This window comes from Cherax quadricarinatus, chromosome 64 (genome assembly GCF_038502225.1).
Source record: "Cherax quadricarinatus isolate ZL_2023a chromosome 64, ASM3850222v1, whole genome shotgun sequence".
NCBI lineage: Eukaryota > Metazoa > Arthropoda > Malacostraca > Decapoda > Parastacidae > Cherax > Cherax quadricarinatus.
Genome location: NC_091355.1, coordinates 9,498,150 through 9,517,043, shown reverse-complemented (window position 1 = coordinate 9,517,043; position 18,894 = coordinate 9,498,150). Strand labels below are relative to the sequence as shown.

The following is an 18,894-nucleotide window of genomic DNA, read 5'->3' as shown; positions in this document are numbered from 1 at the left end:
ACTGCACTAGTAATAATGACCGGTGATCAGTTGTGTTGGTTAAAGATGTCTGTTGTCACTGCCGGTGCTTGTGGGAATCACCATCTTAGTGCTCCGGTGCTTGTGGGAATCACAATCTTAGTGCTCCGGTGCTTGTGGGAATCACCATCCTAGTGCTCTGGTGCTTGTGGGAATCAACATCCTAGTGCTCTGGTGCTTGTGGGAATCACCATCCTAGTGCTCCGGTGCGCACCTTGTGGGAATCAACATCCTAGTGCTCCAGTGCTTGTGGGAATCACCATCCTAGTGCTCCGATGCTTGTGGGAATCAACATTCTAGTGCTCCGGTGCTTGTGGGAATCACCATCCTAGTGCTCTGGTGCTTGTGGGAATCAACATCCTAGTGCTCTGGTGCTTGTGGGAATCACCATCCTATTGCTCCGGTGCTTGTGGGAATCACCATCCTAGTGCTCCGGTGCTTGTGGGAACCAACATCCTAGTGCTCTGGTGTTTGTGGGAATCAACATCCTAGTGCTCCGGTGCTTGTGGGAATCACCATCTTAGTGCTCCGGTGCTTGTGGGAATCAACATCCTAGTGCTCCGGTGCTTGTGGGAATCAACATCCTAGTGCTCCGGTGTTTGTGGGAATCAACATCCTAGTGCTCTGGTGCTTGTGGGAATCACCATCCTATTGCTCCGGTGCTTGTGGGAATCACCATCCTAGTGCTCCGGTGCTTGTGGGAGTCAACATCCTATTGCTCCGGTGCTTGTGGGAATCAACATCCTAGTGCTCCGGTGCTTGTGGGAATCACCAGCCTAGTGCTCCGGTGCTTGTGGGAATCAACATCCTAGTGCTCTGGTGCTTGTGGGAATCACCATCCTAGTGCTCCGGTGCTTGTGGGAATCACCATCCTAGTGCTCCGGTGCGTGTGGGAATCTACATCCTAGTGCTCTGGTGCTTGTGGGAATCAACATCCTAGTGCTCCGGTGCTTGTGAGAATCACCATCCTAGTGCTCCGGTGCTTGTGGGAATCAACATCCTAGTGCTCCGGTGCTTGTGGGAATCACCATCCTAGTGCTCCGGTGCGCACCTTGTGGGAATCAACATCCTAGTGCTCCGGTGCTAGTGGGAAACACCATCCTAGTGCTCCGGTGCTTTTGGGAATCAACATCCTAGTGCTCCGGTGCTTGTGGGGATCAACATCCTAGTGCTCCGGTGCTTGTGGGAATCACTATCCTAGTGCTCCGGTGCTTGTGGGAATCAACATCCTAGTGCTCCGGTGCTTGTGGGAATCACCATCCTAGTGCTCCGGTGCTTGTGGGAATCAACATCCTAGTGCTCCGGTGCTTGTGGGAATCACCATCCTAGTGCTCCGGTGCTTGTGGGAATCAACATCCCAGTGCTCCGGTGCTTGTGGGAATCACCATCCTAGTGCTCCGGTGCTTGTGGGAATCAACATCCTAGTGCTCCACTTGTATGTACCAGGTGAAAATACTGTCACTGATGGTATTTAAAGTTGCTCAGTTTGTTGGTAGTGCGGGGAATTAGGCTAACGCTTTAGCTGTTTTGTGTGTGGTGGAAAGATTCTATCTCCTAAAACATTTTTTTCATTGGTGGAGAGGACGGTCATGGTGGCGAGGTTGTTTGAAGATGGTTCTTGGATTGCGATATAGACGACAGTGAGGGTGCTGTGTTTCTGGAACTGTGGTGATGGTAGTGTTGTTGTGGTGATACTAGTGTTGTTAATGTAGACATGGTAGTGTTGTTGTGGTGATACTAGTGTTGTTAATGTAGAGATGGTAGTGTTGTTGTGGTGATGGTAGTGTTGTTGTGGTGATGGTAGTGTTGTTGTGGTGATACTAGTGTTGTTAATGTGATGGTAGTGTTGTTGTGGTGATACTAGTGTTGTTAATGTGGAGATGGAAGTGTTGTTCTGGTGATATACTAGTGTTGTTAATGTGGAGATGGTAGTGTTGTTGTGGTGATACTAGTGTTGTTAATGTGGAGATGGTAGTGTTGTTGTGGTGATACTAGTGTTGTTAATGTGGAGATGGAAGTGTTGTTCTGGTGATACTAGTGTTGTTAATGTGATGGTAGTGTTGTTGTCGTGACACTAGTGTTGTTAATGTGGAGATGGTAGTGTTGTTGTGGTGATACTAGTGTTGTTAATGTGGAGATGGTAGTGTTGTTGTGGTGATACTAGTGTTGTTAATGTGGAGATGGTAGTGTTGTTGTGGTGATACTAGTGTTGTTCATGTGATGGTAGCGTTGTTGTAGTGATACTAGTGTTGTTAATGTGATGGTAGTGCTGTTAAGGTGATGATGGTAGTGTTGTGGTGATGATAGTGTTGTTAATGTGGTGATGGTAGTGTTGTTAATGGGGTGATGGTAGTGTTGTTAATTGGGTGATGATACTATTGATAATGGGGCGATGGATGTGTTGTTAATGTGGTGATGGTAGTGTTGTTAATGGGGTGATACTAGTGTTGTTAATTGGGTGATGGTAGTATTGTTAATGGGACGATGATAGTGTTGTTAATGGGGTGATGGCAGTTGTTAATGGGACGATGATAGTGTTGTTAACGGGTGATGGTAGTGTTGTTAATGTAATGATGGTAGTGTTGTGAATGTGATGATGGTATTTTTGTTAATGTGATGATGGTAGTGTTATTAAAGGGGTGATGGTTGTGCTATTAATGGGGTGATGGTTGTGGTATTAATGGGGTGATGGTAGTGTTGTTAATGTGATGATGGTAGTGTTGTTACTGTGGTGATGGCAGTGTTGGTAATGTGGTGTTGGCAGTGTTGTTAATGTAGTGATAGTAGTGTTGTTAATGTGGTGATGGTAGTGCTATTAATGGGGTGATGGTTGTGGTATTTATGGGGTGATGGTAGTGTTGTTAATGTGATGATGGTAGTGTTGTTAATGGGGTGATGGTAGTGTTGTTAATGTGATGATGGTTGTGTTATTAATGGGATGATGGTAGTGTTGTTAATGCGATGATGGTAGTGTTATTAATGGGGTGATGGTAGTGTTGTTAATGCGATGATGGTAGTGTTATTAATGGGGTGATGGTAGTGTTGTTAATGTGATGAGGGTAGTGTTGTTAATGGGGTGATGGTAGTGTTGTTAATGTGATGATGGTAGTGTTGTTAATGGGGTGATGGTAGTGTTGTTAATGTAATGATGGTAGTGTTATTAATGGGGTGATGGTAGTGTTGTTAATGTGATGAGGGTAGTGTTATTAATGGGGTGATGGTAGTGTTGTTAATGTGATGATGGTAGTGTTGTTAATGGGGTGATGGTTGTGTTATTAATGGGGTGATGGTAGTGTTATTACTGTGGTGATGGTAGTGTTGGTAATGTGGTGATGGTAGTGTTGTTAATGTGGTTGTGGTTGTGTTAATGTGGTGATGGTAGTGTTGTTAATGTGGTTATGGTAGTGTTGTTAATGTGGTGATGGTAGTGTTGTTAATAGGGTGATGGAAGTGTTGTCAATGTGATGATGGTAGTGTTGTTAATGGGGTGATGGTAGTGTTGATAATGTGGTGATGATAGTGTTGTTAATGTGGTGATGGTAGTGTTGGTAATGTGGTGATGGTAGTGTTGTTAATGTGGTGATGGTAGTGTTGTTAATGTGGTGATGGTAGTGTTGTTAATGTGGTGATGGTAGTGTTGTTAATGTGGTGATGGTAGTGTTGTTAATGTGGTGATGGTAGTGTTGTTAATGTGGTCATGCTGGTGTTGTTAATGTGGTGATGGCAGTGTTGTTAATGGGGTGATGGTAGTGTTGGTAATGTGATGATAGTAGTGTTGTTAATGGGGTGATGGAAATGTTGTTAATGGGGGTGATAGTAGTGTTGGTAATGTGGTGATGGTAGTGTTGTTAATGGGGTGATGGTAGTGTTGGTAATGTGGTGATGGTAGTGTTGTTAATGTGATTATGGTAGTGTTGTCAATGGGGTGATGGTAGTGTTGGTAATGGGGTGATGGTAGTGTTGTTAATGTGGTGATGGTAGTGTTGTTAATGTGGTGCTGTTAATGTGGTGATGGTAGTGTTGTTAATGTGGTGCTGTTAATGTGGTGATGGTAGTGTTGTTAATGTGGTGCTGTTAATGTGGTGATGGTAGTGTTGTTAATGTCATGCTGGTGTTGTTAATGTGGTGATGGTAGAGTTGTTAATGTGGTGATGGTAGTGTTGTTACTGTGGTGATGGTAGTGTTGTTAATGTGGTGTTGGTAGTGTTGTCAATGTGGTGATGGTAGAGTTGTTAATGTGGTGATGGTAGTGTTGTTACTGTGGTGATGGTAGTGTTGTTAATGTGGTGTTGGTAGTGTTGTCAATGTGGTGATGGTAGTGTTGTTAATGTGGTGTTGGTAGTGTTGTCAATGTGGTGATGGTAGTGTTGTCCATCGACTCCAGGCTGAGGGACTGATTACCTTAGACTCCTGATCTTCACATTCTTTTCTATATTGGACTGAGGAACCCACTGGTTGGTGAAATGTTCCCTCGATAAAGATACTAAAGTGTGGCACAGGTGTCTAAAGTCATCAACACTGTATATATAGCAGTGACAGAGGTCAGAGGGGGACTTAAAACAAAGGAAATATTATTAAGGTATATAGACAGACTGGTTATAAATGACCATAATTTTTAAAGGGGTGGACCGGTAAGCCAGCGGAAGGCCTCGGTCAGATGACCAAAAGCTCCAAAGGCGGGTCATCATCTGACTAAGACCCGTGTCAGGAAACATTTGTCCTTTTCCTGACGAACCTTACCTAACCTAACCTAACAAAGGAAATTACCTAATTCCAATAAATTTTCTTAGTATCTATTTGCGTGATTTTATCAATATTATTATCAATTCCTCCACCCAAAAAAATGCTATTCGATTGTCTAATAAATAATAATAATAATAATAATAATAATAATAATAATAATAATAATAATAATAATATCTACAAGTACATGATACAACTTATACAGACCATAATTGGCATCAGTGACATACCATATAGAAAGTCCCTTGTTATAAGAACATAAGAACATACGAAAGAAGGAACACTGCAACAGGCCTACTGACCCATGCGGAGCAGGTCCATGTGTCCCCCCGGATTATCCCAATGACCCACCCAGTCTGGTCATCCCCACTCAAGGATGGGGCACTGTACCAGACCCAGCAGCACAAGCTAGTCAGGTCCAACTCACACCCACCCACACCCACTCATGTATTTATCTAACCTATTTTTAAAACTACACAACGTTTTAGCCTCAATAACTGTACTCGGGAGTTTGTTCCACTCATCCACAACTCTATTACCAAACCAGTGCTTTCCTGTATCCTTCCTGAATCTGAATTTTTCCAACTTGAAACCATTGCGAGTCCTGTCTTGGCTGGAAATTTTTAGCACACTATTTACATCCCCTTTATTTATTCCTGTTTTCCATTTATACACCTCGATCATATCATCCCTAATTCTACGTCTTTCTAGAGAGTGCAGATTCAGGGCCTTCAGTCTATCCTCACAGGGAAGATTTCTGATACATGGGATCATCTTTGTCATCCTCCTTTGTACGTTTTCCAGAGCATTTATATCCATTCTGTAATACGGTGACCAGAACTGAGCAGCATAGTCTAAATGAGGCCTAACCAAGGATATATAGAGTTGAAGAACAACCTGAGGACTTCTATTATTTATACTTCTAGATATGAAGCCAAGAATTCTATTAGCTTTATTACGAACACTAATGCACTGTTGTCTTGGTTTTAGATTACTGCTAACCAGAACTCCTAAATCCTTTTCGCAATTGGTAGTATTAAGATCTACATTATTTAGTTTATATGTGGCATGGTTATTTAACTGTCCAACATTTAGAACTTTGCATTTGTCAATATTAAACTGCATCTGCCACTTCTCCGACCATTGCGTCAGTCTATTCAAATCATCCTGGAGTGCTCTAATGTCCTCATTAGAATGAATTGGACGGCCTATTTTGGTGTCATCAGCAAATTTGCTTATGCAGAGTATTTCGGGCAATTTAGGTTAATTTTGTTACCAGGATGTGACCCCACACTAATCACATGACACCCAGGTACCTACTTGCTGCTAGGTGAATAGAGACAGCAGGTATCTTAAGGAAACATTCCCAATGTTTCCACCCATACCGGGATCGAACCACGAACCTCATTGTGTGAGCTGAGTGTGCTACCAACCGTTTCAGAGAGAAATTTTTAATATATTTCTTTATCATGGTAAAAAAAAAAAGATCAGACAACCGTGGGCATCATGATTTTTCAGTCCCCCATCAACATGATTGGTAAATATGTACGGCGTAAAATGGATCAGCATAATATAAGGCCGCAACGCAAATTATCTCTTCTATTTTCTTACTGTGGCCCGAGGTATCAAAGACTAGAAAAAAAAATATTTTCCATCCTTCATCATGTAATCTCGACATGGATGTGAAATTATTTTTGGTTTATGGTGTTTCATCCCCAGGTAGGAAGTGTAATGTGTGGGAAGGAAGGAAAATGATTATTGACAACTTGAGGGAAGTAGAGAGGAATATATTAGGTTAGGTAAGGTTTGTCAGGAAACAGGACAAGTGTTTCCTGATACGGGTCTTTGTCATATGAGGACCCTCCACTGGAGCCTTTGGTCATCTGACCGAGGCCTTTCGCTGGCTTTTTACTATAACCATTTTTGGGGGGAATATATTCATTTGAAACGCCTTCACTGCCTGTCTTCTCTTATGCTGCTCCTACCTTCCAAGTGATCAGGTTCAAGAGCCGCAGTGCTCTCAGTAAATTAAGTTCATGTTAAGCGCTAAACCCACGTGAGTCACTCAGCGGAAGATGCCTGATGGAGGAATGAGAAACTTGTGCAACATTTGGGAATCTTTATTGAGGAACCATTTCGCCAGCCAGTGACTTCATCTTCCACTGTTATTCTCTGTATTGGACAGAAGAAGCTACTGGCTGGCGGTGCGTTGTCTCAGTGAAGATTCCCAAACGTTACACAAGTGACTCAGTCTTCAACTTGTCGGTTATCAACACTATTTACATCATACGTGGTGGAGGCTTGATCCTCCGTCTGTTTGATCCTCCTGCTTGATCCTCCTTCTGCTTGATCCTCCGTCTGTTTGATCCTCCTGCTTGATCCTCCTTCTGCTTGATCCTCCTGCTTGATCCTCTGTCTGTTTGATCCTCCGTCTGTTTGATCCTCCGTCTGTTTGATCCTCCGTCTGCTTGATCCTCCGTCTGTTTGATCTCCCTTCTGCTTGATCCTCCTGCTTGATCCACCGCCTGCTTGATCCTCCTTCTGCTTGATCCACCGCCTGCTTGATCCTCCTTCTGCTTGATCCACCGTCTGCTTGATCCTCCTTCTGCTTGATCCACCGTCTGTTTGATCCCCCTTCTGCTTGATCCTCCGTCTGCTGAGCGACAGACATCTCTTTATCTCCAACACCTTTGTAGGAGTATCCTCGATCTTTAATACATTTATGAAGGTATCCGCGACAACTCAACACCTTTATTAAGGTATCTTAGACCCTCAACACCAATATAAAGGTATCCTCGACCTTAATAAACTCCAATTTGCGCTACGACACCGAGTAAAATCCTCCTCCCCCCTAAAAAAATACAAATTTGGTAAACAAGCAACTTATTTTTACAGGTTTAGCATTTATAAATAAAGTCATAGTAGTAGCAGCCGTAATAATAATAAAAATACGGAGTGGTGACGTTATCATAATTAACATAATAATTATTATTATTATTATTATTATTACTACTACTACTACTACTACTACTGCATCAATACAAACTGGTTATAATCATAACCATAATTTTTAAAGGAGTGGACGTGTAAGCCAGCTGAAGGCCTCGGTCAGATGACTAAAATGAGTTGTGGGTCATCATATGACTAAGACTTGCGTCAGGAAACACTTGTCCTGTTTCCTGACAAACATTATGCTTACCATTATTATTATTCAAAGAAGAAGGAAGTCGTTGAACCACAACTATAATATTTATCATAGAGTTAACCATAATAAATGTCGTAGGCTAATGATAAATATCGTATCGTTAGCTATGATAAACACTGTAGGGTTAACTATGATAAATATCGTAGGGTTAATTATGATAAATAATTTTCTGACAAGCATTTTAGAGCTTAAAATAGACCCAGCCCCTAAATTGCTAATCTAACTGAAATTATACACTTCCTAGTCCCGATATTTATAGGCTAGGGGGCACTGATTAATATCTTTCGAGTTGAGTAATATCGATTAATATCTTCCGAGGGGGAAGTATTACCTCTAATATGTTTACTCAGTAAACAGTAATAACCAGTGATTACAATTTTGTTTAATAAACAATGGGAACTTGAATTTATGCTACAAATTTTTCACCCCTCAAGTGGGGCAGGGAGGTCCTTGACAAGTATGAGTGGCAGTTTAAGCAGTTCTTTGAGGACTGTTATTTTTACATTCATGCGCTAAATCCATATGGGTCATACAGCGCTTGGGGTTGTTAGGAGACAATCTGTTTCGACTCAAGGAAAGGAACGCCGAGTCGAATTTCATAAATCCACAGTCAAATGACGAGGTCAGGGACCCTCCATGGCTGGGTGTGTGAGGAATGTGGTTATTTGCAGGTGTCTGCCAAGTGTCTGCCCTATAATTTTTGGCAGCAGTTTGCACGTTATACTCGTTAGCAATACTGTTGATGGCTCTTGCCTGTATGAATACTCAAGTAGTTAGATCATACAGTTAATGGTGTACAATGACAAGTTGATGAATAAGATGAAGGTAAGGTTAGGTTAGGTTAGGTTTTTCAGGAAACAGTACTAGTGTTTTCTGACGCAGCTGTGGTTTTTTGGTCATCTGACCAAGGCCTTCCGCTGGCTTACCCGTCCACTCCTTTAAATATTCTGCTTATGATTATAACCATTTTAGTTATATTTTAACGACGAAAGTAAGGAACTGAGCAGTCTCAAGGCTCAGGGACTGAGCACCTTCTCTCAAGACTGAGAGACTGAGCACCTCTCAAGGCTGAGAGACTGAGCACCTCTCAAGGCTGAGAGACTGAACACCTCTCAAGGCTGGAAGACTGAACACCTCTCAAGGCTGGAAGACTGAACACCTCTCAAGGCTGGAAGACTGAACACCTCTCAAGGCTGAAAGATTGAACACCTCTCAAGGTGAGAGATTGAACACCTCTCAAGGCTGAGACTGAGCACCTCTCAAGGCTGAGAGACTGAACACCTCAAAATTACCTCTCCTCTTCTGTCACTGTCTGCAGTCTTACCGTCACTTGTGTATTGGAATGCAGATTCCTGTTGTACAGGCGAAACGTTTCACCGGTTAAGATACCCAAGTATTACACTTGTGTTTTATTCATCAAGTAGTTATGTTTGCAGGGGTCGAGTTATAGCTCCTGGGTTCGCCTCTTAACACTTGACTGATTTCTGGCCTCTAGGACCTACCTGGAGTTACTGTGTTCCACTTACGATCCTAAGACTGAAAAAGTATGTCTCTATGGCTCACCTGAGTCTTTGTCATCTGTGTCTCCTGGCTGTCTCCTCGCAGCTCAAACAGCCTGTCCCTATATACTGTACCTAATCCTCTAAGTATTTTGTGTTATGATCATGTCTTCCCTGGCGTTCCTCTCTTTTAGTGTTGTTAGTATGAGTTCCTTAAGTCACTCCTTGCAGTCCATTTCTCTCAGTTCCGCCACCACACTAGTTGCAAACCTTCGGATATTCTTTAGTTTCTTTATGTAATGATCGGGTGTGGGTTCCATGCTGGCACCGCATGCTCCAAGATGAACCTAATGTACGTTGTGTACGATGTACTGGATTAATATTTGTTCAGGTTCCTGAAAGCAGGTCTTAGGCTAGTTAGTCTTGGGTATTTTTTGTTAAATGCTTGGTACAGTGCTTACTCTCAGAGCTTTCTCCTTGCTTGTCTGAGGCATCTCTACCTCTCAAGGGAGGTTCCTTGACGCTGGTGAGGGGCTGTTGATCTAGGAAACTGGGTCTGTGCTCCAGTTCCCTGAACTGAGCCTCCTTCCACCCCCTCCATGCGTTGTATAATCCTATGGGTTTAGCGCTCCTCATGATTATAATTCTGAGGCATCTCTTCTCTCAGGTTGTATTCCGTGTTCGGTCTTCTCACTCCCTCTACTATTTTCACTATTTTTTCACTTAGCAGGATTAAGTTAATCACCATCTTGATCATGTTTACAGTGTTCGGCTCTTCTTGGAGTTTCTTCCGCCCTCTCCGGTTAAGTCTCCACAGTATTTTCACCTTCAGCAGTGACACATTGTTTGCTTCAATTCCTCTGACAAGTCGCTAACCTATATCAGAAACAGCAGTGATCCAAGCACTGACACTGTGTGTGTGTGTGTACTCACCTACTTGTGGCTGTTGGGCTCGATTCTCAGATCCTCGCCCTACATTTTAACTTGCCATTCTTCCGATTCACTCCCTCTTAACCTCGTGGACCCTATCTTACCTGCTCTTAAAACTATGTATGGAGTCTGCCTTCACCGCTTCTTCACCAAGATCATTTCACTCCCGACCACTCTGAGACTGAAAAAAAAAATACCTCCTAACATCCCTATGACTCATCTGTGCCTTTCAACTTCTAACGAAGTTCCCATTTCTCTCCTTTCAAGCAACCTACCTCTGTCTACTTCATAAATTTCCCTGAGTATTTTGTATGTTAATTTCATGTCCCCCGGCTCTTCTATTCTCCAGTGTCGTTAGGCCCAATTCCATTAGTCAATCCTCGTAGCTCGGGTACAAGCATTGTAGAATACTTCTGCACGTTCTCCAGTTTCTTAACACGGTGTACAGGTGTGGGTTCCATACTGGTCCTGTATACTTCAAGATGGACTTAACGTATGTTGTATAAAGAGTTTGGAATGACTCTTTGTTGAGAATCCTGAAGGCTACTTGTAGATTTGCCAGACGATCCTTGGCTGCAGAGGTTATTCGGCAGATGCTAGCCTCCGGCGTTATACAGGGCACTATGTTCACCCGAGGCTTTTGTATTTGAGTGAAGTCTGCATCCTCTATTCCCCTAGTCTATACCCCGCCAGCGTGTGTGTGTGTGCGTGCGAGCGCGTGATTGAAAATTCTGCTTAATTAAGGATGGTACATGACACAAGGGCTCCTCACCCTCTCCCTCCGAGGTCCACTCAACACGCTGGTATTATCTCACTCGTTAAGACTTACAATAGAAAGCACTAATTGACTGTTGTAACAAGGGAGACATATGTACACACACACACACACACACATACAGTATATATATATATATATATATATATATATATATATATATATATATATATATATATATATATATATATATATATATATATATATATCACTGGTGGGAGTTGAGTGATAACTCCGGGCCTTTCGTGTTGCAATCAACACATTATGGGAACTTGAAATGTTGCAAGGCATTGGAGGATTTAGGGCGGTCTGACTCCACAGTAATCATAGTACAACAGTGATCACAGTGGCACAATGATCATGGTACAACAATGATCACAGTGGCATAGTGATCATAGTACAACAGTGATCATAGTGGCACAATAATCTTGGTGCAACAGTGATCACAGTGGCACAATGATCATGGTACAACAGTTATCACAGTGGCACAGTGATCATAGTACAACAGTGATCACAGTGGCACAGTGCTCATGGTACAAAAGTGATCACAGTGGCACAGTGATCATAGTACAAGAGTGATCACAGTGGCACAATGATCATGGTACAACAGTGATCATAGTACAACAGTGATCACAGTGGCACAGTGCTCATGGTACAAAAGTGATCACAGTGGCACAGTGATCATAGTACAAGAGTGATCACAGTGGCACAATGATCATGGTACAACAGTGATCATAGTACAACAGTGATCACAGTGGCACAGTGCTCATGGTACAAAAGTGATCACAGTGGCACAGTGATCATAGTACAAGAGTGATCACAGTGGCACAATGATCATGGTACAACAGTGATCATAGTACAACAGTGATCACAGTGGCACAATGATCATGGTACAACAGTAATCACAGTGATCATAGTACAACAGTGATCACAGTGACACAGTGATCATGGTACAACAGTGATCACTGATTACACTGTCATTCTTCCTTCACTGCACAAACCACACTTGCACAGCTCTTCTTGACCACAGCCAGAATATGCAATGCTGCCGCCGCTCATTCATTGCAAAGTCTTCCAATACTTTATTACCCTCTCTTTACTGCTTCCCCCTCCCTCCCTACCTCTTAACCTCCCTTCCTTTCGCAAATCTTTATTGATAGCCTGTGTTTGCCTCTAAACACAGCCTGATAGTCAATTCTCGGCCTTTGAATAATTCTCCAAGCCAGTCTTGTCTCATGAATGACCTACATCTAAGCAAATTTGCGGATGACAAAAACTGGGAAAACGTGCAGCATCCAAAGGCACTTTGACTTTTTGAGGTTATTGTAGGTAACTTACAATATGTATGATAATTGTACTTACGTGCACCTGAGGCTAAATAGTCATTTATTTACTAGTATTCAGAGTGATGTGGACACGTTGGCGCTGTGTCAGAGACGTGGAAGATGAGTTTCAACGTTAGCAAGTACAGAGTAATGTATTTTTAGTATAACAATCTCAAATAAACCGATCAGGGCAAGAGGAAAAAAGAACTTCGGGTAATCACAAGCAACGCCTCGACAGTACCAAGCAACGCCTAATTGTGGAGAGCAAAGCTAACGGAATATTAGGTTTAATAACTAGAAACTTCAAGCTTAAAACATCAGGCACATCCTGAGTTTATAATGCATTTGATAGACTGTATCTTGAATATGCCGTCCAGTCTTGGTCTCCAGATCACATAAAAACTGAAGATATACTGGAGAGGTACAAAAATGAACTAGCAAATTTGTACCATCACTCAGAAGAAAACATTGTGACGAAACAGTCTTTTTCTGTTAGGAAACGGAGGCTACGAGATCTCACTGGAACCTTTAAGACACTAAATGGCTCTGATACACTCCAGTTCCTTGAATTAGGCCTGAATACCTTCCATCCCCTCCCCTCAAGCGCTGTATAATCCCTATGGATTTAGCGCTCCCCATAATATTAATAATAATAAAAGTAATAATAATTTGACACACTCATACATGAAGAACTAGTTGAAGTACTGAAGGAGTTCTTAACGGGAAACACTGATATAAAACTGCGAGGCAGAAGATGCAACACGAACGTATGCAAAGCTTTTTGCAAACAGAATGAAATAAACTACCGGTTAAAGTTAAAAGTGCAAAGACTGCATTACGGTAGTTTCAAAACCAAATGGACAAGCATTCTGCAGGTATAGGAAGAGTGGGAAGAGTTGTCAGTCTTCACGACCACATGTTCACTAGAATTCTGTCAGTCAAGATCGCTGGGTTATCCCAAACCGTTTTATGTCAGAAAACATGATAATACGTTAAAGTGATCAACGTGTTATGTAGTATAGTGAGGGAGGACAGGAGAGAGATGCTGTCTAAGACATTCGCTACGTCACTGGAACACTCTCTAAACCCACGTGGATCGTCATATACATACAACAGATGGGGCAATTTGGGGTCAACAGATTTCAGACGTGTGTGTTCAGCAACTTCATCATGACGATCAGTGGACGGTGAGAAAATTGAGTCAATAACAGTAGCAGTGGTAGAAGTCCCGTAGTGCCCAGTTTCCACCCGCACCGGGGTGCGGGTGGAAACACTGGGCACCTGCTCTCCCTCTTCACCTAGAAGTAAGTAGGTACCTGGGTGTTAGTCGACTGGTGAGGGTCGCATACTGGGGACAAAATTAATCTAAGTTGCCCGAAATGCTCTGCATAACAAGGGACTTTCTATATAACATGTCAGCTATGGTCTGTATAAGTTGTGTCATGTACTCGTACAAATAAAGATTATATATAAAAGATTAGAAGGTTGTGATAGTCAAAACAGAGGTAGTGGGAACTAGTAATAAACACACTGGCACACACAGTTTTATGAGTGGTATTAAAAATAACACGAGTAGTTAAGATAGTAACAGTACTATTTTAGTAGAGGTAGTTGTAGCTCGCGTCTTTTTTTTTTTTTTTATTCGCCGGTACTCTCCCGGTCCGGGTCTTTTCCAAGTAGTGGTGACCCGGCCTTGGCTCCCTATCTGGGGAGTGTCTCGAGACTTAAGTCTCCCATGGGAGGAGGTACAAGTACCCCCTCATCTTTGGGACCAACTGTCCCCAGGCCTAGCCACATTCCCCGCCCTCACGGGGCTCGTAGGGAGAAGCTAGGCCTCTGGTCTGCCATCTGCCCCGCCCCAAAGGGGCTCGTGGGGATGGCAGTCTTGTGAGCTGCAGGTGGTAGCAAGCTCAGGCCTTTCTCGCGTCTTCATTCGGTTTCATCTCTATTGTAAATTCAAAGTTATTTTTCCAATATGGTACAGTATTATGGTACAATATTATGGTACAGTATTATGGTACAGTATTATGGTACAGTATTATGGTACAGTATTATGGTACAGTATTATGGTACAATATTATGGTACAGTATTATGGTACAGTATTATGGTACAGTATTATGGTACAGTATTATGGTACAGTATTATGGTACAGTATTCCCCGCTTTCACCCCATATTTTTATGCCGGCAGTAGTCGGAGGGAACGGAGAGTGGGGAGAGAGCTTTCTGCTTTTCTATCCTTGACTCATACACCTGAATAATACACGAAAGTCCTTAATCTAGACAGAAGTAGATAGTTCTCAGCAGATAGCCTCGGGGTGGAGTGTCAAGCCCTTTACTACTTGTCTTTCCTGTACTCCCATATTACCACGTTACTCTCGTCTGATGGATGACCCACCACATTACTCTCGTCTGATGGATGACCCACCACATTACTCTCGTCTGATGGATGACCCACCACATTACTCTCGTCTGATGGATGACCCACCACATTACTCTCGTCTGATGGATGACCCACCACATTACTCTCGTCTGATGGATGACCCACCACATTACTCTCGTCTGATGGATGACCCACCACATTACTCTCGTCTGATGGATGACCCACCACATTACTCTCGTCTGATGGATGACCCACCACATTACTCTCGTCTGATGGATGACCCACCACATTACTCTCGTCTGATGGATGATCCACCACATTACTCTCGTCTGATGGATGACCCACCGTGCAACTTGTTGCGTCTGCTGCTGTAACTGAGTATCTGTTCTGCTACCAGGGGGTGAATGAACAGTGTACAGGTTGCAACATCCTGCACACCATTCAGACATACACCTCTTGGTATGTCTGAATGATGTGTTTACTCCATGTTAACAAGACATTAATTCATTAAACATACATAAAATTTATTTTATCTTACACTTATATATATATATATATATATATATATATATATATATATATATATATATATATATATATATATATATATATATATATATATATATATATTCATGCTTAACAATTCGCAAACGGGAAAAATCATTTACAAACATTATCTATCAATCCAGTATCTCCAAGTTTGCAGGTTCGAATTCTGCTGTGGACTGAGAGATAATATTTGTAAATAATTTTACCCGTTTGCGAATTGTTAAGCATTTCAAAATCTCTTTCGTAGTTCACTGCATGTGACAGGATTTGACGAATTAACTTTGTACAGGCCTGATGCTCCAGGGTATGGGGGAGTGACCGTCTAGCTTTGGCTTGGCGCCTATACATATTCCGGAGTCTGGCTGTGTGGATAAAGTACTTTGTACTCTGATGCCAGTTTACAGGTTCGAATCCTGCTGTGTGTGTGTGTGTTAGTGTTACCTATAGTCGCTTAAAAATTATTATTTATTGTATTGTAAAGTATTTGTGTTATACATCCCCTGATCCTTATATGATATTATTGTTACCTGACCTGATCCTCAACCCTCTCCTTATATAACCCTCTCTTATATAACCTTATATAACTCTCTCTTATATAACCTTACCTAACCTTCAACCACCATCTATGATCTGATCTTCAATCACCATGTGTGACCTAACCTTATCATCAAGCCCTTCTGTGACCCAACTTGACCCTCTGCCAGCATCTATGATCCAACAGTACCTGACCAATAACCTAATTTGACCTTAAACCATCTTGTGTGACATCTAAACCTCGTTACTTCAACGCATAACCACTATTCGTGACATAGACAATAAGTACTAACATGCTATACACAGATAATCTGCACATAGCAGAGAGAAGCTTATGACGGCGTTTCGGTCCTTCACCTTAGTGTGACTTGTAAATTATCCAAGTCGGATCGAAACTCGTCATAATCTTCTCTCTCCTATGTGCGGGTTATTTGTGTATTGTTCCAGTCACCGTATTATGCCTTTTTGTTCTTTACTAACATGCTGTTTGGGTGGCACTAACAGCCAGAGCCTCTGTAGCAATGGGGTCAGGCAGCAGCAGCCCCAGGAGCACAGAGGGAGGCGGTGTAGACACAGACGGAGGCGCTATGTTCCAACAACGACCTCCACACTGTCGCCTGGAGGGTAAGAACCAGGTCTCCTCCGACGATGAGTTTACCGACGTCTCTTACAGTGATCTAGGACACATCATCACACCGAAGGTGAGTCCAGCTACTGACGAGGCATTAGACCAGGGGTACTTAACCCTTTTACGATTACAGACTTCCCAATGGATTTCCCAATATGTCCCCATATCCTCTTCGCCAGAATGTCGAAATTATCATCACCAGTCTTATTAGGTACCAGTATGACTTCAAAAGATAACAAGAAAGGAGGAACACTGCAGCAGGCTTCCTGGCCCATGCTTGGCAGGTCCTTGTCAAACCCAAATCCACTTAAAACATATTCGCCCAACCCATTAACAATATTACCTAAGGAAAAGGATATCAATAGCTTGGTTTTAATTTACATATGGATAGCTAGGAACAGAACAGATAATAGTTTTTTCTAATCTAACAGCAACTTTTTTTTTAAATTGTTCCGAGATGGAGTCCTATACCCCTGTTATTTGGTTCCCATACCCTCAAGGGGTATGGATACCCCCGGTTAAGAAACTTTGCATGATTAGACACGATGGAGATAAAAGGTATAAAATACCAACAAGATGGAGAAATTAAACACAAATGCAGTATAATGCTATCCTTTATTGACTCGTTCGCCCACACAGTGGGCTTCATCAAGTCACCAACAGATCTGCTTGGGTGAAGAGTGCATGAGTGTATATAGGGTGGAGAGTCAGGGAGAATGCTGGGTGGGTTGGATTTGAGACGGACCTGCATGGGACGGGCAAAAATGTTGGGTAGGTTGGATCTTAGACGGACCTGTACGGGACGGGCGAGTGTGTTTCTTATGCAGGATAACGATGAAGACATTTCCTGGAAAGGGGTTCGGCTATGTTGTAAAAGCCGGTTTTCTGGTTGAAATTGTTAGATATACAGATAAGCGATGATTCCAATATTCTGCGACACTGAGTGTCTTCTTCCCTGGCGATGAGTCTTGCGTCTCTGTAGTTAATTAAATGGTTGTGGAAGCTTCGGTGTAGAACGCAGGCATTCCTTAAATAGTCCGCTCTGTCTGCGTATTGGTGTTATAAAATATGTGTTTGGAGGTCTCTGGATGTCTCGCTCACGTATTATTAACTGGTTGCAATCGTTGCAGGGGATTATGTATAGCCCTGCAGAGGACTGAACCTTGTGTCTCTTACTTGTAATGTCTTTGATGGTGGTGGATGTGGAAGTAGATACTTGAAATGAGGTATTGGAAAAAAAATGTTGGAAACGTGTTTGGCAACGGAGTTAGTGGGGAGGACTGTGTATCTCCTCTCGGCAGTATCTTGTCTGGGTGAGTTAAATTATTATAATAAAAAAGAAGCGCTAAGCCACAAGGGCTATACAGCAGTGAGTTAAAGATGTTATATGCTCAGTCTCTAATGAAGTGGCGAGGATATTGAAGTTTAGAAAATTCTTGTTCGATGACAGAGCATTCTTTCTCAAGGAACACACTGCTACAGATTCACAGGGCACGAAAGTAAAATCCTATGATTACACCACGTTTAGTTTTGGTGTCGTGATGAGTGCAAAAGTGGATAAGATCGCGTTGGTTGGTAGGTTTTCGATAGACTTTAAAACGAAGTTCGTGGTCAGCTTTGCAGAGAACATCAAGGAAAGGAAGAGTGTTGTCGACTTCTTCTAGTGTGAACTAGATTGAGGGTTCGACCTGGTTGAGCTTGTGTTGGAGAGCTGAACGTTCAAGCGTCTGGGAATTATGATTAGAATGTCGTCAACATAACGGAGCCAGGTAACGGAAGAGGGAATAATAGAGGAAAAACGCTCGGCTTCAAGATGTTCCACGTAGAGGTTCGCCAGTACGACACTAAATGGGGAACCAATGGGTAGTCCAAAAGTCTGCTGGAGAAGGTGATTTTCAGAGAAATATGTAAAGCCAACACAGTTCAACAAGGTCGATGAAATCGCTGGCTGGAAAAGAAAGGTCAAGGGAGTCGAGTCGTCAATTTTCCGGCGCAGATCAATGGCTTGTGTAGTAGGTGCCTTGGTAAATAGGGGTATTACGTCTAGGCTGGAGAATTTTTTGTTCCTGATGTTAATGTTGCGGATGCGATTGAGATCAACAGTGTGTTTAAGATGTGCTCGACTGATTGTGCCCAAGCGTTTAGAAAGGTGCTCAACGAAAATCCCTGAGAGTTGGTGAGGAACACTGCCTATTCCAGAGATGAGCCTCAGTGGAATTCCTGGCTTGAGTTTTTGGTAGGCTGTACACTCTGGAGGGTCTGGGGTTGCTGGGAATGGTGTGCAGAAGTTTCATCCCTTGTTCAGA

General features: G+C 42.6%; 1 protein-coding gene across 1 annotated transcript in view; it reads left to right on the top strand.

Annotated features, from left to right (window-relative positions):
* The window catches only part of LOC128700008 (uncharacterized), a 36,135-nt gene that overhangs the window by 1,398 nt on the left and 15,843 nt on the right, over positions 1-18,894 (top strand). Inside the window, exon 2 of the mRNA XM_070098751.1 lies at positions 16,465-16,661. Coding sequence (XP_069954852.1) covers positions 16,465-16,661 — 197 coding nt within the window. The remainder of the gene's footprint in view (positions 1-16,464; positions 16,662-18,894) is intronic.